Genomic DNA, 25,551 nt, shown 5'->3' with positions numbered 1-25,551 from the left:
TAAAAAAAAATTGTTTCACTGATTTTAATGGTAAATCTTCTTCACATGAACATGAATGATGTAACTGCCTTCTTATGAAATTGAAGTTATAACTGTATTCTATGCTTATGTTAGATGTTAATTTAGACCCAGGAAATCTGGATGTTACACTCACACCGGCAGACTATTCTCCCACACCGGCGGTCTGCACTCCCACACCAGCAGACTGTTCTCCCACACCAACAGTCTGCACTCCCACACCGACAGACTATTCTCCCACACCAACGGTCTCAACAGCTGCGAACCTTGGTGAAGAAAGATCTTCTGAAGTTGTCCCTTCCGGAAGTGTATCACGGACAAAGAGTTCACTCCACGCTCGTGCTCCCCCAGCACTCCGAGCCGTGCGAGTCAATTCTCTTCCCTCTAGATTCTCTTCCCTCAGCAAATACAAATTCAAAAACTCCTCCCTTGCTTCTTCCACCAACTCCACCCACTGTCAAGTCTCCTCTAACAATTCTTCCGCACTTCTATGTCCATCAGCAATCTTTTGAAACCTCCTTCTGCGTTCGGCTTGCTATGCCAGAATTAAATTTTCTTGCGCAGTACGGATTCCATCTTTTCCCTTGACCTTATTTCGATCCTTGTTAAGCTGATTTGGATTAATCTTCATTCCTCCCACCTTCTAGGTTCATGGGGAAACGGCGCCAAATGTTTTACCGCATAGATTAATTGATTAATGCACATAGATAATGAACACGAATAGCAACAGCAGTACTCCTTTATTCGCATATGCCAAGAGATTACATTATGCTTGATAAGATGATTTACAATGATCCCAGACAGGGTATAAATACTTCCCGCCAAACCTTCCCAAAGGGGTCTGTCGGCTACATAACAATACTAATCTACCCGTCAGCTACAAAATCTTTACCGACGACATGAACCTGTTGGCCTGTTGACTACAATATCTTTACCAACGACAACACCCTGTCGGCTACAGTTTCTACTGACGACAAGTTTGTTGTCTCTATTGATTTATGTTGTCACAAAAGTTTGCACCCACATCCAAAGTTTTTACCTAAAGACAACCTTGTGAAACATGGAAACAACCTCCAAGCTGTGGGACTTGAACTATGAGGTTGAGTCTCCGGAGAAGGTTGGCTTCATTTACTATCAAGGTGCACCTAACTGCTCTTGGAGAGGAAAAGGGAGAAGGAATGCATGAAAGCAAATCTACCTACTCTAACCTAGGGAGGTGATGCACCAAAATAGAGTGTTCGAACCAATCTCTACCCATACATGCACTATTGAACCATCATGACACCAAAAGATATACACATTCAGACTTGTTTTAATCTAACAATCACATGCAGATCAGAAAACCCAAATGAATGACACAAGGAAAGAGAGAATTCACTTATATACCATTCATAGGCCAAAAGAGATACAGTCATGCAAGATTGCAGATCTCTACAATACACCAATGAGAGGCAAATAGTTCTTGCACTTTACATCAATGGCTGAAGGAGATAAGGCAGAATGTCATACGGTTCAGAGGCAAAGGGAATTTACACATGAAATTGCAGAGCAATATCAGAGAAGTCAAAGAAGAGTCGACCTTTTTAAAATCTACAAAATTTGCCTTTATAGTTCAGGCATAACTGAGATGTCCTCTAACTGAAGTTACTCCACAACCACCACTATTAAGTCTTACAGAGAATAATCATGCAGATCTAGGGAAAATCTGACCTTGGCACAGACTCAGATACCATGAAATCTGATCTTTGTTGAAACAGGGCCCTGAGAAGACAGAAACGGCGCCATTAAATTGTCTGACCAATTAGATAGATCAACTGGGGTGGTGGGGTGTTCTCCTGGGATTAGCATTCATTCGAGGGTGGTTGGAATTCATCACAGGGATCAGATCGCGTAGGAAAACTTGATCTCCTTCATTTTTTGGTTCATGAATCAGCAGGGTCAGCAAGTCAACTGAGCTCTACCACCAGGATGAGCCACGTGGACCAACGATCTTATTTTGTTTTGCCACTCCACAGGGTCTCCACGCGGTTGACCATATCTTTTAACTAACAGCGCTGCCTCCTCAAACCCTAACCACAATATAACTGCCAACTGCCAGCCCTAACTGCGCTGCCTTCATTGTTAATATCTTGGCTAGGCCCACAAGGACAGGTGTCCTTCGGGCGCTTTCTCGCATTACTTAATTACCTCGCATCTTTATATTGCGGGGAAGCGCCGATCGTTGATCTCTATGAGATCAACAATTGTGAAAGGCCCTCATAATATTGCGTTTGTCCCTTCAAACTTTCTGGACCCAAGAGACACTCATCATACACCTTGACATCCAACTGGCACCACCCTGGCATCGCCTACAGCATATGAAACCAGCCTGGCCCAACAAGGACACGCGGCAACAAGGCGCTTACCCGCATTACTTAAAGTCCTTGCATCTTCATATTGCGAGGAAGCGTCAGCCCTTGATTTCATTTGAATCTACGGTGATCAAAACTCTGCAGGACTACATACCTAGTCAGCGGGATGGGCCAATGGGATGCTTCATTGTGCTCTGACTCACCTGACAATTGCCACAAAGGACAAGCCGTCATCACCTTCTGAGAAAGGCGGGCCCATGACGTCACATCAGCCACGTGTCACAAAGGGGCATGCCTGCATTGCTTAATTTCCTTGCAACTTCATCTTGCAGGCATGCACCATCCATTGATCAAATCGCATCAGACGGTGCACATGACCAGTACCCTCTGAACTTGCGTGAATATCCTTTGTGACATCACATGGACATGTGTCACCAGGGCACTTGCCCACATTGTCAGAAAGTCTGACGAAAGGCAAAATGTGGGAATGCGGGCACCAATCAAACTGCCAGCTCACCCTGCCTACGGCGGCTTCAAAGGAGACAGACGCACCTGCCACGCAGCCAAAAAGCGCTTCCCCGCATTGTCAGAAGGTCTGACAGAACTCAGAATGCGAGAATGCGAGCGTCAATAGAATCGCCAGCTGGACTGACCCTCCTCCTTTCTGCGGCCCATACAAAACAAAGGGACCCACCGATCCACGTGTTGCAAAGGGGCTTCCCCGCATTATGTAAAGGTCGTGCATTTGGAGAATGCGGGAAAGCGCCCACCGTGGATCTAGGCAAGATCTGATTGTGGAAGGTTGCAGACCGGCAGAAATAAATTTAAGGAATATAGGAAATACTATAAAGTTGATCGTTTTAATTTTTTGTATTTCCATGACATTTAAAATAATATTAAAATGGTAAGTGGCCGTTGGGTGGGCCTGCATTTGAATTCGAATTTTGGCGGGAGGCAAAATAGGCAACAATTTAATTTTGATGACGCGACTGATTTGAGCTTCAGTTTATGAGTTTCAAAGAATTCATGGGGTCTTCTTTCATTCATCACACAATGAATTCAATCTTTTATCATGGAGGAAAATGAGTGTACAAATTTTTAAGGATTATGAGAAATATATGTATGCAAAGAAGCTAAGTCAGAGATTGTTGCAAAAATGGCGGATGTTATTTGCATACAAATCATGGCCAAAGTAAAAGACACCTCTTCACATGAGACTGCCATGATTTAATTTCTAAGATGGCATTCATCATTTGTTGGCAAAAACATAAGTTATGGACTTGTGTTTGATTTTGGAGGTTTTCTAAGTCGAGTGTTAGCCGTTACATTATTTCTAAGTAGATGAGGTGCAGAATTGAAGGCTAAAGGCATAAGTTGTTGATCCGCATCACCAAGGAGAGAAGCGGTTGGGCATTTTGAGGTCGTGTTGGATACCACGACAAGGAAATTGTGTCCCATCTAACAACTGCCAAATCTGCAAGTCAACTAATTCTGACCACAATATATCCAAGTTGTTGAGGATTGGATTGAAGAGAATTTATATCATCTCAGCCTTAACAGAAAGCTCCAACAGAGGTTGGAGAGGTAAATTTCATGTGTTGCACTTGCAAAGCACTCCCAACAGATTTATTTTTTTGCATCTAATCCATTGACTTTGTTGTTAACAAAGGAATGTCACACATATGAAAGATAAGTATATGCACTCTTGAAGTATTTTTATATCTTTCAATATGGATCATGAATTTTATTTAATTGTAATTCATGTTATAACACTAGGGATAGTGTAACAAAAGAATGTCACACATTTGAAAGATAAGTACACGCATTCTTGAAGTATTTGTATATGTTTGAATATGATCATTAATTTTTAGTTAATTTTAGTTCATGTTATAACACTGGTGATAGTGTATGCTTTTAGCATTGGTCTATATATTTTTCTTCATGATAGTATGATTCTATGAACTTCTACTAATCTCTCCTAAAATGCTTCTAGGACAAATCAAGAAGCATAGGATGAAAGGCGATTGCAGCCTGAGTTGAGATTCTTGAATAAGAGTCGAACCCAAATGCATGAAGCAACATCTAGTATGGAATCTTGGAGCTGGATGTTACATCCCTATTTTTGCTTAATTATTAAATATTCCTTATAGCTGTTGTGACTTCATACGAAATTGACTTGATCGTTATGGTTTCATGTGAAATGCAATTGTTGGTTATTCTTTATAATTTCATGGAAACTTGGAATAACTGTTTCCATTATGATGTTATATGAATGGCAAATGGTTTAGCTAACATGAATATTTGATTTTGATCAAACAATTTCAAAATATGTTATTACCTTGATAAACTTCTTTTGCAGGAACACAACAAAAGGGGGAAGCATTGCTAGAGAAGGAAAGGGCATGAGGGCACCACCTACCATTGAGCTAACATGTATGGGTCCTAAACCACCTTGGTTAGGCGGAAAACTAAACTAGGCAAACAAGGGTATAGTGTATACCAAGTGATCAACATGAGCTAACAGGGTCGACACATTTAATAAGATAATAAAAGTTTTCACTTGAGCATGAAATGAACTAAGAACAATTGCAATATACAGTATCATTATGATAAACATGAGTAAAAATATTATTTCCATCTTATGTCAATGTTTTATTATTATTTCAACCTTTGGCAAAGATTTAATAATATTATTTCATGTCATCGGCCCTCTTTATTTCCAGTGGCCTAATTGATATTTCTTTTGAAATAGCAACATGTATTTTCGACCTTTTAATGGCTCTTGAGCATAACTCATGATGTTGCCACCTTTCTTTAACTTTCTTGTTACCAAGCATGCTCGCAAGAGTATGAAGACATTCTCTCTTTTATGCAATTCATTATATATCAGCAAGGGCATTCACATATGCTACCCTTTTCTGGCAATCTCTTTTATCTCTACAAATTTCATTCATATTTTCATGCTCCATATCCACAATAGCATTTCATATTACTTTGCTGAAAATTTGTTCATACAGTGTCGTGCACGTAATTGCAATAGCATTTTCATACTACATAAGCTTTGTTGCAAGCTGCACATTTAGTGTCATGTTTCTCATTGTTATAGCATTCATATCTCATCAGCCTTTTTCTGAGAATTGCACCTACAGCGTCGTGGGATCGTACCTATGATTTGTTACATAATCAGCTTGGTCCTCAACCACGATTCATTTGTACCGGTGTTTGCTAGAATCTACAGGCAAGACGCCATACCAAGCATTCCAATTTTCCATTGGCACTTTGAGGGTGATAATACCTCTATCAAGTTGTGCATTCTCTCTACATTTTTCTTTGCCATTTTTGTTATATTTAAAGGCTCTAAAAATTCTAGATTGGAATTCTGAAAGAAACATTGATAATATAGATAGAGCCAAATGAACTAGCTCCCAATTGAATGGCCTGTTTACATAAGTTTATTTGCATAAAACATGCATAAGGATCGAAGTTATCTATTGCATATTGTTATCATTGTTCTTTCAGAAATTAAATTAAAATTGGAAGGATCTCCAACCCTGTGCAATACTTATACAGGGGCATCTTTAATATGCCTCTGAGATGAGAGAAGCCACTCTCAGTGAGTTCAGAAAACCAATAAGAAATAACATGACATCATTATGTAAATATCTGTCATAAGCCCAAGTTGGCCAGAAAGTAATTGACTATGATAAGTAGTGATTGTTCAAGGATATAAACAACCACTCTGAGATTCATCAAGGATGACTAGCAAGGTCGAGATGAAGAGTGTGGGTTGATAGTAAATGAACAATGAGTTATACCTACAACACAAGAGGAAGTAATCAAAAATATAATAAACAGTTAATGAACGTAAATAAATATTATAGACTGAGGCAGCTCAAGGTGATTAAGTGGTACTGATCTTGTTGTCGAGGGGTGTCCCAGACAAAGGTAGGTTTAGTGGCATGCTTGCTGCTGTGATCACTAGAGGTCAGGCTTGCTAGTAGTTGGATAGATGGGTTGATAGGATCGAATCCATAGGCTAGCTGGCTGCCTAGCCGATACTCTTAACACCAAAATGCTCAGTGGTAAGACAAGGGTGTCCTATGTCTAATCTTAGTTAGGGAGGGCCTTTCTTCATTGAGATTGAGTGGGGATACTTAAGGGTCCACAATTGGGAGGTTAAGCCCCTAACAATGCTTCTCCTCTCCACCAGATCCCAAGACTTGCACAAGATAGAGATATGATTTGCATTCGAGTTATCATCTTTTAGCAGGTACTTTACTTTTATGTGTTGCATTTTTCAGCTTAAGATATGTTAGTTGGTTAATATTGTTAAAGCAGTTACTCTCTTTCCATGGACTAGGATTCAGTTATTTTGTTATACTCATTGATCCCTTTCTTTTGAATGCATAGAGCAGTTATTGTAACTGTTTTATGTGAATATGAAAAATATTGTTTAATTTGCTTACAATTATTTATTTATTTACAAGTGGGAAAGTATAGCATGTTACACTGGATCAAACATGGAAGAAGAGGATATTGTTTATTTGGGATCATGTAAAATTGTGGTATATGTTGCTAGTATAAGCCTAAACATTGTCAGTGAACTTCATGTTGAGTTATATGGCGTGATGTGGAATATTTTGGCGTGTTCTTAACTTCTTTGTATGGGATTCAAATTCTTGGAGATCACTTGGTGTGAAATCTTATCATGTTATGGTTTATTGGTGCATCTAGAGACGAAGATAATTCTTGTTGGTTACTGATTTCTTGGTCAAAATCCATGGCCTAATGGGATATTTTCATGTGTTAAGCTAAAGCATGTTCGGATTCAGTGTTGGTATAATTCTTGACAACATGTGTTGTTGTCATGAATTTCAAGTTGGATTCTTTGTGCTCACACATGAGTAGTCTTGTGCACATCCCGATTGGTGAAGGATACAAAATTCTTTGTGCAATTACTAGTGCATTTCAGATTGGCTACCTAGAAGTGATGTAAGGTGACTTGTCATTCAAGCTTCTTGCAAAGGTCCCAAGATGCACGATAGGAGTGCAGATTGGAGCATTGTACATAGTCCTATTAACGAGGTTGAATTTGACAAAAGAGGACCTCTTCCTAAGTCGAGAGTTCAATATTTCGTTCGTCAAGACGTCGCCTAATTTGAGAGATTACATGAAAAATTAAGCAAGCTATTTAAATGAACATGAGGACACTACTTCAGCCATGGGACTGTTTTAGTGTCACATATCATCTTTAAAGAGGAAGAATCTATATAGTTTGTCATTGTGATCAATTTATTGTAAGAGGAATTAAGATTCCGAGGGAGAATGTCAAATTCTTTTGTAGAGATTCAACTAGCTCGTATAGCAGTGTGATTGTTAATGCTCCTTGTTTGGTCAAACATTGGAATCAATTCTGATTTATTGTGCTAATCAAAGCAATGAGCTTGTCATCCCTATTGAGAGGGAGTCTCGTGTCATGTCACCAAATTTGAATGTAATAATTTAATTTAATTAATTAATTAATTGTTCCCAGAATTTAAATAATATAACAAAAGGACCTTTAATTAGTTACTTTATTAATTAATATGGGGCCCAAGTTTTAAAAAAAATTGTATTTGTGGTTCCAATTGATTTAGTATATCTCAGACCCATTTTTATTTTAATTGTTTCTGTAGGTGTTGTCGTCGGCTATCTTTGTAAACCCTCAAGAGTTCCTCTGAAGGGTATTTAAGCACAGCGTGTAGGTAATAGTTATGCGATTTAGATTATATTTTCTTGTACTGCGGATTCCAACTGGGATTCTCTGTTGTTTGCTATTTCAGAAGTGAAAGACCTTCCCTACTTGGCTATTCCAGTTTTGGTGGGATTCAATCCTCACCCTATTCTATCTTTGTATTTCTTGCTCGGGTCTGGCAAATTGGAGTATCATTTGTTTATGCAAATATCAATGTTTCTGGAATATATCTATCTTTATTCGTAGCAATGTGCACTCTATGTTTATTAATTCCTCTATGATTCATTAACAACTACCTTGTTCTGTACGCATTCCCCATCACCCTTCTACAATCCTCATTCCATACACTTTTTCCTCTCACCGTATGGCCTACATCTCCAACTGTACAGCCTACATCTCCAACTGTATGGCCTACATCACCAACCGTACGGCCTGCACATTCAACCATACAGCCTGCACCATCAATCGTACGGCTTGCTTGTTTGTTTTGGGTTGCCACCATACAGACTGCATTCCCTACTGTATGGCCTCCCCTTTTCCACTGTACGGCTCCTATTTGTGACCACCATACAACCAATATCCCCCCCACTGTACGGACACTGGTTTCACCTCCAGGCTCAACAGAAATCGATTCCTAAGGTGCAATTTTGCAACGGAGGAAGGCTATCCTTGGTCATTGCTAGAAAGGAACATTACAGTAGTATCAAAGCTGGTGATTCTGCCAGCCTGTGGGGAGAATGGAGAGTTTTGACTCGGATTACACTATGGCTCAGTTTCGAGCCGATTGGAGGGCACATATGTTAGTCAAATACTCCAAGAATACTTTTGCATGCCAACTATTGAATGGTCAAGTACAAGATGACATATACAAGGTGGTTGGCGAAATCATTTACCACAAAGACAAACCTGAGTCCAAGATGAAGGAAATGATTTTGGAAGAAGGTACTTGCATAAATATCATTGAACCAATGCTCGACAATCAACTTGATGGAAATTTGGGTTCTTCCAGCAACCCTCCAAATAGGCAAGCTCTACCAGTAGTTGTTCAGCCTCCTAGTGATGTGAATTCAACCAAGGATCATTTGCAGGAGCAATCTTTATAGTTGGTTAATTATGAAGTCTATTCCCCAATGGCAATCATGATGGATTACACAGATGAATTTCAAGTTTGGGAACTTGGTGACTTGGGACAAGACAATATTTATATTAGAGTGGCGCAGCGAATGCTTAACAGTTTGGTGGATGTTTGATGACAATTCACTCATTTCACCTGCGTGTTTGGTTTGGGATCCTAGTGACTCAAGACATGACAATATTTATATCAGAGTGGTGCAACAAAAATTTGACGGCAATGTGGTGTTGCAGAGGATTGATGTCATTTTACTTGTCCTGCTTGCAAATTTGATTTGGGAACCTAGAGTTGTTGGTGTTTCATTTGCTAACGGATTTCTCGAGGGCAAGCAATCTTTGGGCAGTGAGGATTTGTCATGTCCCCAAATTTGAATGTAATAATTTAATTTAATTAATTAATTAACTGGTCCAAAATTTTACCTAATATTACAAAAGGACCTTTAATTAGTTACTTTAATTAATTAATATGGGACCCAAGTTAATAATATTTGTGTTTGTGGTTCTGATTGATTTGGTATATCTCGGACCCAATTTTATTTTAATTGTTTCCGTAGGTGTTGCGATCGGCTATCTTTGTAAAACCTCAGGAATTCCTCTGAAGGGTATTTAAGCACAGCATGTAGTTACTATTGTGATAATGCTATCAGGATTTAACTATTTGTTATGCAATTTAGATTATATTTTCTTATACTGCAGATTCTAGTTGGGATTCTCTATTGTTTGTCATTTTGGAAGTGAAAGATCTTCCCTACTTGGCTATTCCGGTTTCAGTGGAATTCAACCCTCACCCTATTCTGTCTCTGTATTTCTTGCTCGGTTCCGGCAAATTGGAGCATCATTTGTTTATGCAAATATCATTTTTTGTGGAATATATCTATCTTTATTCGTAGCAATGTGCACTCTACGTTTATTAATTCCTCAGTGATTCATTGACAACTACCTTGTTCCGTACACATTCCCCATCACCCTTCCGTAACCCTCATTCCATACACTTTTTCCTCTCACCATATGGCTTGCATCTCCAACTGTACAGTTAGCATTCCCAACCATACGGCCTACATCTGCAACTGTATGGCCTGCATCACCAACCATATGGCCTGCACCATCAACTATACGACCTTTTTGTTTGTTCCGGGTTGCCACCATATGGACTGCATTCCCTAACATACGACCTTCCCTTTCCTACAGTATGGCTCCTATTTGTGACCACCATACAACCACTATCCCCTCCCACCATATGGAAACTAGTTTCACCTCCAGGCTTAGTGGAAGTCGATTCCTAAGGTGCAATTTTGCAGTGGATGAAGGCTATCCTTGGTCATTGCTCAGAAGGGACATTACATCTCAGCATTCAAATAGTCCCTTAAGAATGAATTCTTGTCTTTGAGAGAAGTTTGAGGTGCGATCCCTTGTGATTAAGTTCTTCTCTGTGAGAAAAGTTTGAGGTGAAATCCCTTGCTAATGCATTCTTCTCTAAGAGAAGCTTGGGGTGAAACCCTTGTTCCATCCTCTGCAAGTAGGTACAGTGTTCTACCCTCTATGAGTAGGCATGGTGGAAATGCATTCTTCTTTGGGAGAAGTTTGAGGTGAAATCCCTTGTTCCACCATCTGTGAGTAGGTATGGTGGACTACCCTCTGCGAGTAGGCATGGTGGATATGTATCCTTCTCTGGGAGAAGTGTGAGTGAAAACCCTCATTCCACCCTCTGCAAGTAGGTATGGTGGACCACCCTATGCAAGTAGGCATGGTGGAAGTGAATTTTTCTCTAGAAGTCATGTGTCTGACTTCATTTTATGTGCTTATGAAGTAATTAAGATGAATTATGATATGCTGAGATAACATGTTTTATGCGAATTTCATTGACATCTTTGGTTGCAAATATGTGTGTCTGTCATACTAAAGATCTCTCTCTTGCTAAAGGGAGTGTTGAAGATTGTAGCTGCAATAGAGATCTTTATCTCTACTCTTATAAAATAGAAAGATGTTTGTTATGACGGTTATGGTCACCTTCAGCTGAAAGAGACATTTGTGAGAATATATAAGTTAATATTATATAAAAGGACATGTGTCATATGTCATGCGAATATTTGGAAATATGAAGGGTCTTGTATTCGGAATTTGAATAGACCTTTGTGTGTAAGACGAAGAGTCTAACTTCAATCTATTTATGTGATTGCTTGGTGTATTGTAAGGCAATCAGGTGAAAGCCTTGTACTTAGACATTTTATTATCAATATGGGAGATTTTTTATTGTGTGGTTGGAGTCTTCCCTACATTTTTTAAGGGTTTTCCCAAGGTAATTTTGTGTCTCTTGTATCTACTTTGGCTATTCTTTATTGTTGTTTAACATTGATTTTTGGGTTCAAAACTTAACAGTAGCTTCAGTTGATTGATTTAACCATGAGATACATTGTTATGATTACTAGTTAATCATTCTAATTAGTAATCATTAGAAAATTAATATATACATACATTTAATATATATGTGTGTGTGTATGCATATAATCAGATATAGTTAACAATTGTCCAATAATTACTAATTATAAATAATGAAACAATATGTGTTACTGAATAGACATGTCCATTCATGTCTCTCCTTGTTCCATCCACAACATAAATCCAAGAGAAATCGCAGGCTCTGGAACACAGAAATTATAGGCAGTGCTATTATATTTGCAGCGATCCTACCTTAACAGTACCAACCTTGAGGAGTTAAAACTTAATTTGAATTTACAAGATTCTTTTACGAAACTCTCACTTCAGAGGGACTTCTCAACCTGCAAGAGTATTTGTTACATTGCAAACCTGACTTAAAAAATGTGGACTGTTATGTCTCTCTTACTGGTCGATACATCAGTAATCCCCTTAGGGGGAAATTTTTATGGAAACCGAGTGGGTTTACATAACCTGCAAACCTTCAGAGGGACTTCTCAACCTGCAAGAGTATTTGTTACATTGCAAAACTCTCACTTCAGAGGGACTTCTCAACCTGCAAGAGTATTTGTTACATTGCAATATTTGTTACATTGCAAACCTTACTTAAAAAATGTGGACTGTTATGTCTCTCTTACTGTTCGATACATCAGTAATCCCCTTAGGGGGAAATTTTTATGGAAACCGAGTGGGTTTACAGCTAAAAAGATGAGGAGGACATTCTGCAAAGGACAAGTTGCTTGGGAAGGAAGTTATTTGGTTATGCCTACAAAATTATCCACAAGTTGGCAAGAGACTTATCATGTTGATATTCAAAATAGTTTGAATAAGCATCATACAGTCTTTAGTGATTTGCTCTGCAACTACCACTTGATGAAGGATTGCGTTATATTACAGAGCTAGAACCAAACTCAAAGCATGTCATGAGCACTTCTTGCTACCACCCAAGAATGTACAATGAGCATAAAGAAAACATCACCAAGTAATCCTTAAAATCATAGGCATGGAAGTTGTTCTAGGATTTCCCTTCAATCAAGAAGCATAAAAATCTCACAATTTGAATAGAAGTGTGTATCGATTTTTTCCCTAGCGGAAGAACAAAAAGATTGGTTTATATCGTTTGTTTATATTGCATTCTTAAAGATGCACCTTTGGTTTGTTTGCTACCCATGAACCACCCAAAAAATAGTACACCTATACAAATTAAAAGTAGCAAATAAATACTATTCAAATTAGGTTTTCAGGATAGTTTTTAAGTCTAAAGAGAGCTTTCCCTTGAATTTGAGTAGTTCTATTCAATATCTATTATGTTTTGCATCACACTAAAGGTCTGAATCATAACATGAACCAAAATACACTTCTTTAAACATTGTATATCAAATTAAGCAATTCCATTATTTCTGACTTGCTAAAAAAGTGATAGATTATCTAGCATCTGCTTTTCTGCCTTTGTAAGAAGCCATTCAGTCCTTAAATCGGGAAATATATTTACAGGATTATAACACATCAAGAGTCAAAGTTGTCAAAAGAAAACATATTGCACTATTGCAACAATATGAATTGACACACTGTATATTGTGAATTCATTTCATTATAACATAACGAATAATTGAATTCACTGAGAAAAACAACTAGATCTTAATATTGGTATTTCATTGATATTCTAAAGTTGTACTAAAGGCACTCTGAAGTTTGAACTACTAATATGTGCAGGTTAAGGATCAGATCTGCCAAACTGATTTCTAAGTTTAAATTTGTAGAACCTATCTATGTTAGTAGCCTCTGAAGGTTTTTTCATTTTGCAAGGTTGACAATACGTGAATTGTGAGACAGTGCAACTGTTTATTAGGCAGTTCAAAAGTGTTTCAAACCTTCAGTGATGAACTATGGAACCGGAAATGAATGCATTGACCCCAACTCTCTATATATCAAAATATTATTGAATGTTTAAGATTGTACATTAAGGTTACAGGCCGTATATGTAAAAATATACATTTCTCAGATTTTTGGGGACAAGGTGACAGTGAGACACAGAAAAGATTTCAGGCAAGGGCAAAATATTCTGTATATTGGGAACAACAAATGGATGTGGAGTACACAGCTATATATATAGGCACTGTAAAGTTGGTTGTGATACCAGCGCACGGTTTCAGGCTATTATAACTTGTGAATAAAATTATATATTAGCAAAAATAGAAAGAGAAAAAAAAACACTTACCCCTTACTGCCCCAACCTATTAACTGGTATATGCATTATTTTAGATAAAAGTTGTCTCGCTTAATGGTGGCGTACAAAAATTAACTTTTCTTTGACAATCTTGATTCTTACCCTATACAATTTCACTTTTTTATTTTTATTTTTTAATCACTTCATCCATGTTCTAACTATTACTCAGATCTAGTAAATAAAGTATGGTATGCCTGTGATACCCACTATTATGTTGATTGTTGAGTTAACTTCTCCAAATGAGCAGAGTAATTAAGAGGAACAATGAGAATGAGGAATGGAAGACCAAACACATTTAGGATATAATTGTCAAATTCAGAATATCTGTATTGACTTCAGCTATTTCTAGCTGAATCAAACTAAATCATTGTTTTCCTGACCCTAACATTTTCATTTTTCTTCAAATATGATTCTTGTCTTCATTAATTATTTTCCATTTACTAACTCACTGAATTTGAAGTATAAAAAATGGGACGTATAGCTAAATACAGATCCTCCTTCAGTCCTTATTGAGAACATGTTAAAGGCTACCAAATAAATAGAAGAGGCAAAACAAGCACACCTCTAAAATTTTGGGCTTCATTTGGAGTAGCATACTTCCAGGTTTGCTCTAGAGCCCTTCGTGTTTTAAGATTTGACTCACCATCAAGATTGGATGTCTGTGTTACAAAATGACACCATTATACTTCCCCTTTTTTCTAGCAAACAAGATTCGATCACCATTGGACAATGCCACATCTGGTAATTTGCAATAGAAAGTACCTCTATATAGCAGAGTCCCTCATCATTGGAGCTTGACAAAAGCAACATGTCTGCAGGAAAATACTCTTTGGATTTAATCTGCAAGTTAAACAGAATGTCACATAGAGATAGTTACAATACCTAGTTTAGGTTTTACAAAGCTTTTTTTAACATTTATAGAATTTATACTCTTCGTTCAAAAAAAATGTGCCTGTAACAAAATGACAAAGGTAAAGAGGAAATGGATACAGAGCCTATCTCATGAAATTGTCTTGTAAAAGATTTACATTCATTATTGTAGAAAAATTACTGTTATTGTTAGACAGATTTCATAATTTAGACTCATCAATTGCATTCCATCTACATGTATATCAACATGGAAATCAGTCTTATCTAAGAGAAGCAAGATGGAAACCAGAGGTTTCACACAGCCTTTTTTACCATTATATAGAATTTATACTCTTCAATCAAAGGAAAACATGGCATAGCAAAATGACAAATGTAAAGAGGAAATAGATACGAAGTCTAGTTCATGAAATTATCTCAAGAAAATAGAATTCACTAATTGTAGAAGTTTTCTTTTGTTAGTCAAATTTCATGTTTTAGACTCGTTAATTGCATTAAGTTAACATGCATTTCAAGATGGATACCAAATTTGTGATATATCTTTCCTAATTTGCCGAACAATTTGCCCTAAAATCACAATTACAAAAGATTAGGGTTAGGGATTACAACATATTGGGTATCTTCAATTATATGATATGTAACTTGGAATCATGTATCCACCACATAAACACAGTACCAACATACACAAGAATATGTACATATATTCAATAAAGCAAACATTATTCATAGTTTGATCACAAATTAGAGCAAAGAGAATATATCGTCATAATCATATACTACATAAATTATATGTGGAATTCAATTATAGAAGATGTGGAGTAAGAAAGACTAGAGGGGTGCCCTAAGATCACAATTATCCCTCCATACATCTTCCTCGATTCTTCTATGATTTGGAGCTAACTATGATTGGCCACTAGTTCGCCAATGTATTGTTTGGGAAGGTACTTGCAATAGGATGCCCTTAGCAGTTCTCACTCAATCATAGTGTAGTAGGGTGTCCTCCTAACTACTATCCCTTAAATACCACCACAATAGGGTGTCAGTAGTAGCTCTCCTCAATTACGAAGAATAAAATTGACACTCTATGTTTGGATCGATACTATGACTTCAATTTGTTGAAAGATATCACATTCTTCTTGTAATTGGATATTTTTTCTTTTCTATTTGATGATCCTTCCTTCAATGAATTGAACTCCATCTTACACCTTATACAATGGAAAGAGTTGCTAAGAGAGCTTGCAACGCCAGAGGTTAGGCAGGTTTTCGAGCGCATTACTAGAGCATGGACCACATTTTGACTTTACAAGCTATAATTAAAGAGGCTCGACACCGCTCTACGAAAGTCTATTGTCGTTTCATAGACTTTCATAAGGCTTTTGATACAATCCCGCAGGCGGCCCTCTTCTACAGACTAAGAGACATCAAGATTTCAAAGATCTTATTGACAACTATTTTGAGATTATATGAGAGCATAACTGGTAGATTTAGGACCCCTGAAGGTTTCTTAGCTCCTATAAAAAGCACTAGTGGGGTGAAACAGCACTGCCCTCTTTCGCACACCTTGTTTCGCATTTATATTGATGAGCTTGAGACTTTCCTCAAGGACTTTGCTCCCTGCTAACAATTGTTACATTAGGTCTTGATTTCCATTCTCATGTTTTCCAATAATGTGCTCCTTTTGGCCTCTTCTCTGGAGAGTCTCCAAACACTTCTAGGTGGCTTGGCTTCCTTCTGTGACATTCAGCATCTTTCCCTGAACCTGAGCAAGACTTGGGTTTTGGTCGGGAGATTTAGCCTCAACTATTTGAAGACCTCACATCTACACTTTTACTTCCAAGGTCGGGAGATTGAGATTACCTCATCCTATATAAACCTCGAGTTCAAGTTCTCTGGACCTTTCTTTAGTTTGAGGCCCACCATCCAACCTAGAGTTAGCAAGGGGATGGGCTCCCTTTCTATGCTCAAGAGACAGTGCTTCAAGCCTCACTTGCAAGACACTTCGTCCAAGTTGTCCCTCCTAGACTCATTGGTAAGACCAATGGTTCTTTATGGTTCGGTGATTTGGGGGCCCGCTCTTCTTGAATATGACTGAGCCTCAATTGAATGCGTCCAGACTCGGTTGCTTCGACGTATTATCGGATGTCATCAGTTCACCCCCACAGCATTATTCTGGCCGAGTATAGGGATCACCCCTTCAGGTTGGCTGCCATTTTTTATCTAATTTGGTTTCTTCACCATCTTCATGGCTTTGTGGATTTCATGGGTGATTTGCATAGATACTCATACTTAGCTTACTATTCCTCAATCGGAGTTGCGGATTCTGATCCAGCCTCTCATGCCCATTGTTGGTTTATGCAAGCTACTTCCTTGTTGAGCTCAATCGGGACTGACATTGACCACCTCCCTCGCTTCTAGTTCTTGCTTGATGCTCCTACTCACCTCCTCCCCTCACAGGAGGAGCTAGACGGGCATGTCAAACTTGACATTTACAGACAGTACATCACCATGACGTGGAGTAACCCTGTTGGGGGATTACATCTGAAGATGGCCTTTTATGCTAAGCACTAATATGCCCTAGCTAATTTTCTCAATGTTGGTGCCATGTCTTACGCATCTCTCTTGGGTCCTTCAGAGTTGGCACCCACTGGCTTCACATTTAGACAGATCATCACATTGATAGAGAGGATCGAACCTGTCATATGTGTACCTTGGCCACAGCTGAGATAGAGATCCATTTCATTTTTCACTGCCCTACCTACTTCGAGATTAGAGGAAGATTCTACTACTTATTTAGAGAGTGCAATTCCCTCGCATCTTTTTTCAGCTACGCTGACCAAAGATGCCTAACACTGTATCTCAGAGAGACTATGTAGTTACGCGACCACACTCTACAACTCTTATTCCCCCAAAGAGAGGCCCTAGTTTAGCTCATCAACACTTTCTTCTCTCCCTTGTCTCATGTGCAAGGGACGAAACAGCCATCCTATACCTTCGCCACCAATCACTCCAGATCTATGAGGCCTCATAGCAATTATGTTCATCAGCGGCACCCCCCCAATAGCTCTCAACAGGACCTATGAGACCTTTCTCATCCTAGACCGTACCCTTCAATGCTTGATTTCTTCAATGAAGGAAGGACCCCTAGTCCTTTCCTCTTTGTTTGCTCCTTTGTTTCTTTTATTTCCTGTTTGCTCTTTCTCAAACACCATTTGGTGCTCTTGTAGCTAGTTGTCTCTCTACTTGTACGCTTTTCAGTCCCATAGACCCTTGGGTGGTCTTTTGTTGGACATTAATAAATTTATCTTATCTTATTTAAAAGACATGTCTTATATGCCTCTTCACCACCGTATTTCTTCATACTATGATGATTATTTGTTAACCTTGTCAAAGATTCCCAATAGCTCAATTTCAGGCGAGCTGGAAAATACAAAAAAATTATGAAATTGTTTGGAGAGTTCTTCTCAAGGGCTTTAAGGACAAAACCTCTCTTCGCTTACAATCTCAACATTGTTGGAAGAAACAGTCTAGGGATTTGATTTATGCTTGCAACTGTTAATGTTTTTAGGAACTGGGCTACATATAACACCAGAGTACTGAAACTCAAAACTGAAAACAAAGAACACAAAGTCTTATCCTGGAAAAACCATCCACTTGAGGGTGAGAAACCCAGCCACACAAAAGATAAACTTTTTATTCAGCTTCAAAATAACTTATTACAAGATTTTCGCAGTCCTTTGATAATATCAAAGTTATTATGATCAACTAATGACCAGAATGAACTACTCCACTAAGGGCAATGCTCAATATCCTCTCAAACATACATAGGATAAATAACTTAGTTCTTCAGAACCCGATCAGAACAAAAGATATATCTCTCAGATTATCTCTTCTCAATAACAGAGACCTTTACCAACTCTCACAAACTATCGATTTGATATGTCTGATTATTCAGAACCAAAAAGCATACGGAGATTAGCCAACCTACATATTTTCTGTCAGAGAAGTATATATATTTCTCATGACGAGAAGCAAAAGACCAGCTGAAGTGAAACGGTGCCACCAAGTGGATAGTCAGCCATCATGAAAGACACTGACATGACACATAAGAAATAATAAATGAATGGATCAAATACACCATATATCTAAACATTCACCTTTGAACATAAACTTCAACCACAGACGATTGATGAAACAAAAGACATTATTAATTTTATTACCGTCGAGCAACCAGACAATAACACATGGCACTCATAAACACGGTAAGACCAAAATTTTGAATGCCAAGAATATATAAACAGGTGTCAAAGCTGAATATGAACCAAACACCAAAACATACTGGCACAAAGGCAAGAGTTCCATAAGATACTGATATAAGATTATTGATGTCATTGCCACCAATAAGAGAAAGACAAAGGAAGATAACACTGAAATGACATTCTTGCTGCTGTTGCCACCAATAAGAGAGACAAAAGAAAATGCCACACATTATCCAAAGTTGATGACTCAGCTGGTGCGTCACAATACCAAGTCAGCATAAATGGTAGATAGAATCGTGTGAGCCAAAACAGATATAAATTGTTACAGCGATGACGTTCTATATCCTTCAGTGGCACAATAGCCACGAACAAGAAGTCTGTTCCCCCTTGGCTGCACACAGCAGAATGAATGAATATCATATCTAAATAACCCAGCAACCGAATAGTCATCGTGTGGGAGCTAATGAGGAGAAACTGGAGTGTCTTCAAGAAACGGTCGGTACTATTGTTAAGCAACCTGACGGATGGAAGCAAAGTAGACATAATGACATGTAGAATAGCTTTCCAGACAGAAATACTTGGCACAGAGAAAAGATGGTGAAATGAGTATGTATCGAACAAAATAAAAACCAATCTTATACAAGCAGCAAGCATCGAACATATTTGAACCATCTGAAGAATGAACAGAAGAGCTTTGTCCTGCAGTAGAGAATAAACTATAACACTGAAGCAGCAACCAAATAACTTGCAAATGTAAATCAATAAGGTTGATGGCATATTTCGAAGCTACAACTTCAACAGCAACTAGGTATTAAAGAAAAGGCAATGTTTATTAAAGGGGACATGGAAAAAGCTTAAGATATAGTCAAGTGGACCATTTTACAGAAAATGCTTCTGGCTTTTGAATTTTGTGGGGATTGGTTGGCCCGGCTCATGAGTTGTGTCCCTTTGAGAAGTTGAACATCATGTATTTACTTTCTATATGTTAATGAAATAAATATATCAACATCAACCTTCAAATATAAATCTAATATTTTGTGCCTCTAAGGATCAAAATAATTGCATACCTTGACAATATTGCCAACAACTAACTTGCTCCAAGTAGTCTGCACCCAAGTATCTCCTTGTAACACTTCAATGGAAGAAGAATTAATTTTTCTGTCATTTTTGAAGCGTCTCTGAAAATTGAAACAAATATCCAATTATAGATCTGTTACAAGGTAGATATAAAAAACGAATTTATAGATAAAAAGAGCTATTTAAGTATTATATTTGATTTAACTCTTGAGAATATTACATTTTCAGCACAGTACCTGCAAGAAACAACACAAGAAAATAAAGCGACACCTAAATCTTAGTGTATTAATAGTTATATAATGGTATTTATTGGAAATGATCCTACTCAAGCACATAGTTTTGAGATATGAACTTGTCAAACAATCACCAAGTTAATTTTTTTAATTTGTGGAGTCCAAAAAAAAATTGGATAGAAAAATATCAATAAATTGATGCATGAGAAGCATTACTAGCACAATATGGTATGCAATAGAAAAAATGGTAAACAAACAATATAAAAAGATATCTTCCCCTCATAACCCCTTCCTAAAACTCCCAACAAAATCAATGCTCACAAATTACCTTGAGTTAATTCTTCACAATACGATATGATCTAAGTAGCCGAATTGGGTATAGGGAATGGGTACGGGTACGGATAGATGGGTACGAAACACTGGTACGGCATAATTGTTTTTGGGGTGTTGCATACCGGTACTGGTACATCCACACATATATATATTAACTTGCCAATTTGGTTTCCGGGTCAAATGCGGATTCTACATTCGAGTTCAACATTCATTTAAATTTTTTAGGGCTGGATTCAAATTCGTTTTGGGTCTATCAATACAAGAATTTTTTTTTAATACATATATATTTATATTTATATATATATATATATATGGATATATTTATATATATAGAATAGAAAGAAAATGAGGTTTCCTTGCTTAACCCTAATTTTCAATGTGATGATCCAAATTGATTAAGCACAAGAGAGTGATCAATGCAGAAATGGATCATGTGATGGAAAATAAGCAGAAAGGGGGTTATATAATCTTTCTATTATGGGGGGAGTATGTGCTTAAATCCTGAAATAGATAAAAGACAAATACTAACCTTGAATTTGGAAAATGTTGATTTCTAATGTCTGTATGCAGTTTCTGGAATATTTGCATCCTATTTTGGACTAGAAATGTCAAGACGGAGAAAACCCAAAAATATTTTGTCCTTTTGAAGGGAGGTTGACCTTGACCTTGTTGGCGGGGCACAATCTTACCCCGAGGCACAATTGTACCCCAAAAGGTCGACCTTGACCTGCACTGCTCTGACGAAATTTATGTTCGCTAATCTTGCAAGTTCGACGAAAAGGGTATCCAAATCTACTCTCCAATTTGTTGTTCCACACCTGTATCTGTAAGAAAAATGGTTTTGTTAGATGGGGGTTTGTCTCAGTCAAACCCCAGTTTGGAATTAACCTTGAAATATAATTGAAATTGTAATATGCATAAACAAAGTAAATGGAACTATTCACCTTGCTTAAGTGGAAATCCTTGTGGAGGATTCAAATCCTTAAATCCACAAGTGTGGATGCTCCAAATGAATGTAGAAATGTATGTAGGATGTCTCAAATCAATGTCATTAGATCTTCAACACCAATCTTGAATGTATCTTTGCATAGAAGACATGGATGAATGTGGATAGAGAAATCTTCAGCAAGAGGGCTCCATAGAGATTGAATCCTTCAATGGCTAACAATGGACCTCCTTTATGAATTGGATGCTTGAACACTTGAATGCTTGAATGATGGTAGAACTTCACTTCATGTAGGTGAATGTGCTCATAACAATCGGATAGCTTGTGCATAAATTGTAGATAATAACTTTTCTCATAGATAGTGGATAGTAAGTAGATGTCAAAATTCACATACCAACATCAGAATTCACATACCAATACATATCCTAGCAATTAAACAAAACCATTACAAATTTCAAATTTTGAAACATAACTAATTTAATTTGAAATTCAGTATTCAATATCAAAAAGATCAAACTAGTGTCATAAAATATAGTCATTGTTTGAAATAGAAATTCAAATAATACTAGAAATCACTGATTAGCTCACTAATTAGAACCATATGAGTCGTCATCAATATCAAGATTGTCATTAACATTGACATTAGATGATTGAATCCCACTGGAACTTGCACTAAAAATATGTTGGTTACTTAAATCATTGGTAAAGTTGGTGCACCAATAGGAAGATCCAAGTCAGTAGACTCTGGTTCTACATCCCATAACTTCCTTCCTTGTACTCATCATTTTTGTGAGTAAGAAGGCACAAGTTTGAATGCGCGTGGACTAAAACCTCAACTTTGCTTGATGCCAACCGATTGCGCTTCACTGAATGGATGAAGAAGTATGTACTCCAATTTCATTCAGCTGAAGATGAACTAGCAACCTAATTAAGCAAAGTAAGATCTCATTGGAGTCTCTAAAATTTAAGTAAATCAAATGAGTTTGTTGATTTCAATATGACAACCAAATTTAGAGAGTGTATACAAATTCATAAACTTACTTGTGATAAAAATTTGATTGCCAGAATTTGGAGATTTGGCAATTTGTGGCCATTGACATACCACCAAGAGTGAGCATCGTTCCTATACTTATCATGAACAGAAGCAAGACTATAACCAATGGATGATACAAAATCAGAAAATTCACTTGTAACTACATCTTCCATTTCAATATCAAGGAAGAGTTTAGCAATAGCTTTCCTAAACCCTTCACCTACTTCTGCATCATGATATGGTGGCACCCTTGTTGGCGAAGCAAGATTCTCCTAACTATAATATTTGGGACTCTATGAGAAGGCAAAAAAGAAGTGGGTAGTCATTTTGTTCCATCGCTCAATGCATATTGATTGCACCACTTTGAAGAAGGTTTCTTCAAGGTCTTGCTCTTTTGTATTTATGACGGATCTCAATTCTCAATCATTGAGTCTATTCCATCATAAACCTTCCCCAAGCATGGCTTATCCATGTCATTAAAGCATATCATACCTAGGATGGGCTATGTGAAACTAAGAAGGTATTTTGCACAACTCCACCAAGTTTCATCCAAAATCCTTTTCCTAATATTTGTTGCCCTCTCACTACTGGACTACCTTCATATGTTTTATTGTTGGTTGATCACCATACTAGAAAGTGCCTCTAGAACATTCACAGGCTATCTCAATACAATTGTATATGATGTGAATCCAGTCTCAGCAACAAATTAAAAAACAAATAATTAAAAATAAAGAATATGTACATATATAATTTTGCTCAAATAAATAACTAAAGTAAAACATAAAAAAGTAGTATTTGAATTTTGGATAACCTTCAATAGCTCTAGCCATGAGAATGATCTAAAAATAGCTTGTGAGAAGTGGTGGTTTGTTATGAACATTAGGATATCTTGAGCTTAATCATAAACTTGTTTAATCCAAGTTATTTTAGTACAATTTCTGTAGCATGAGGTTGAGTGAATGCATGGCACAAGGTGTCCGAAATATATGTGGGAATCAGGTCTTAACTAACATACCAGCTGCTCTACAGTTCTTTGCATTGTCCTTTACAACTTGGATAACAGTTTGAGGGCCTACCTCATTAATGCATTGTATGAGAATGTTAGTAATAAATTGTGCATCATCTACTTGTCCCTTACAATCAACAGCTTTTAGAAACATTGCCCCTTTAGGGTACATTGCAACCACATTAATTAAGGGTCTATTTTTTGCATCCTTCCACCCATCAGAAATAATGGACACACTTGTTTCTTTCCATGAGATCTTAATATGAGCTAATGAAATTTCTCTATGTTTGACATCCTTTGTCAATAAACTAGAATGGACCTTCTCATAACCTGGGCCTATGTACCCCTTTGGAGCTTCATTTATTTTTCTTATCATGTCTTGCCAATAGGGTGATGTGACTACATTGAATGATAAACCATTTGCATAGTGGCACCTAAAAATTGCTTCATCAACAATATCTCTATCATCATAATCAAATGCCATCTCTAATGGTCCTCTTTCTCTCTTCGGATTACTAGTCTCCTCATAAATGGATGGCTTTCTACAACAATATCAAGAGTAGCACTAGGGGTATGACTATGAGATGATGAAGCATGTGACTTCCATGAGCCCCTTCCTTTGGCTTTAAGCAATGGATGACCATACCTACTTTCAAACCTTACATTTGCTTCCTCTTGTTCCTTATTAAATATGTAGCTAGTTTAGAAACTGGTATAGGTACCTTATCATTTCCTGGACAAGCTTTGATTCCCTTTTGAGGAATTGCACACAAATACCCTTTCACTCGACTGTACGAACTTGTATACTACACATCACACTCGAGACATCCAAATACATGTCTGTCCACCAAGAAAATGCTCTAATATGTTCAAATCCTTCCATAATGGTGAAGGATCAACAATAAATGCAGGAGTGGTGTCTGCCATGTTAAATTTGAATAGCTGCTAGCACCCTACAATTCATACAAAAATAACTTTTAAAATAGATAGTTTGAATAGTAAAATAATAAGGGTTGAAATAAAAGATATCTAATAGACTTATTTAGTATTTACTAATAGTAAAATAGCTAAATAAATAAACTTTACATTAAAAAATATATAAAATCTAAGTAATTTGAATAGATACAAAATTAATATGAATATCCAAAACATAATCATATTAATATTTTATAACATAATAAGGTTATAGAGTTAATGTGTTTATATATCTTTATGTTTATCATGTTAATGTGTTTATATATCTTTATGTTTATCATGTTAATGTGTTTATTTATCTTATATGATTATATATATGTTTATAAATAAATATATATATATGTGCTTATTTTAATGTGTTTATAAACATATATAACCATATAGAAATATTTTTAAAATACATTAACCTTATCATATTTATAATATGATAAACACATCATATATACAACCATATATATAAACACAACTACTTAAGATAATCTTCTAAAGATGAAATAATAAATATTAAAATCTAAGTCTAAATTATAACTATAGTAGTAAACCTACCAAAAAAAAAAATTGAAAGTTCGCAATGAAATGCTAAAAACCAAAGTCTTAGCCCCCACAAATGGTCGCACATACAAGTCCTTATAGATGGTGATCATCGTAGTTTGTTACAAACACAAGTCACATACAAGTTAATGTAGCAACGACAACGCAGGTAGAGTCACAAATGCAAGTAGAGCAGCATATGTAGGATAAAACACTGCAAACACAAACATAGGAGAAAGGAATGCAAACGCGGCCGCATGAAGGAAAAATAATAAAGGAAAACCCATGCCAAAGTCAAAGTCAAACCATTGACAAGAGTCGACGTGGAATCACCACGTCAACACGATAACAAAACGAAAATTTCTAAATCGTTTCAAATTTAAAAAATAGAACTTGTTGT

At 37.0% G+C, this 25,551-nt stretch overlaps 1 protein-coding gene across 6 annotated transcripts in view; it reads right to left on the bottom strand.

Moving 5' to 3' along the window:
- The window catches only part of LOC149528823 (phospholipid-transporting ATPase 3-like), a 264,933-nt gene that overhangs the window by 216,333 nt on the left and 23,049 nt on the right, over positions 1-25,551 (bottom strand). For all 6 annotated transcript variants that reach the window (XM_089811275.1, XM_089811274.1, XM_089811278.1 and 3 more), the window contains exons 5-7: positions 20,085-20,195; positions 14,657-14,734; positions 14,457-14,553 (exon numbers count right to left, since the gene is read on the bottom strand). In XM_089811275.1, the coding sequence (XP_089667401.1) occupies positions 14,457-14,553; positions 14,657-14,734; positions 20,085-20,195 (286 nt within the window). The remainder of the gene's footprint in view (positions 1-14,456; positions 14,554-14,656; positions 14,735-20,084; positions 20,196-25,551) is intronic.

Source organism: Cupressus sempervirens, chromosome 11, assembly GCF_028749045.1.
Source record: "Cupressus sempervirens isolate cs-2001-9-10 chromosome 11, ASM2874904v1, whole genome shotgun sequence".
Lineage (NCBI taxonomy): Eukaryota > Viridiplantae > Streptophyta > Pinopsida > Cupressales > Cupressaceae > Cupressus > Cupressus sempervirens.
Note: the sequence above shows the minus strand (reverse complement) of the source record. Positions and strands in the feature narration are given on the sequence as shown.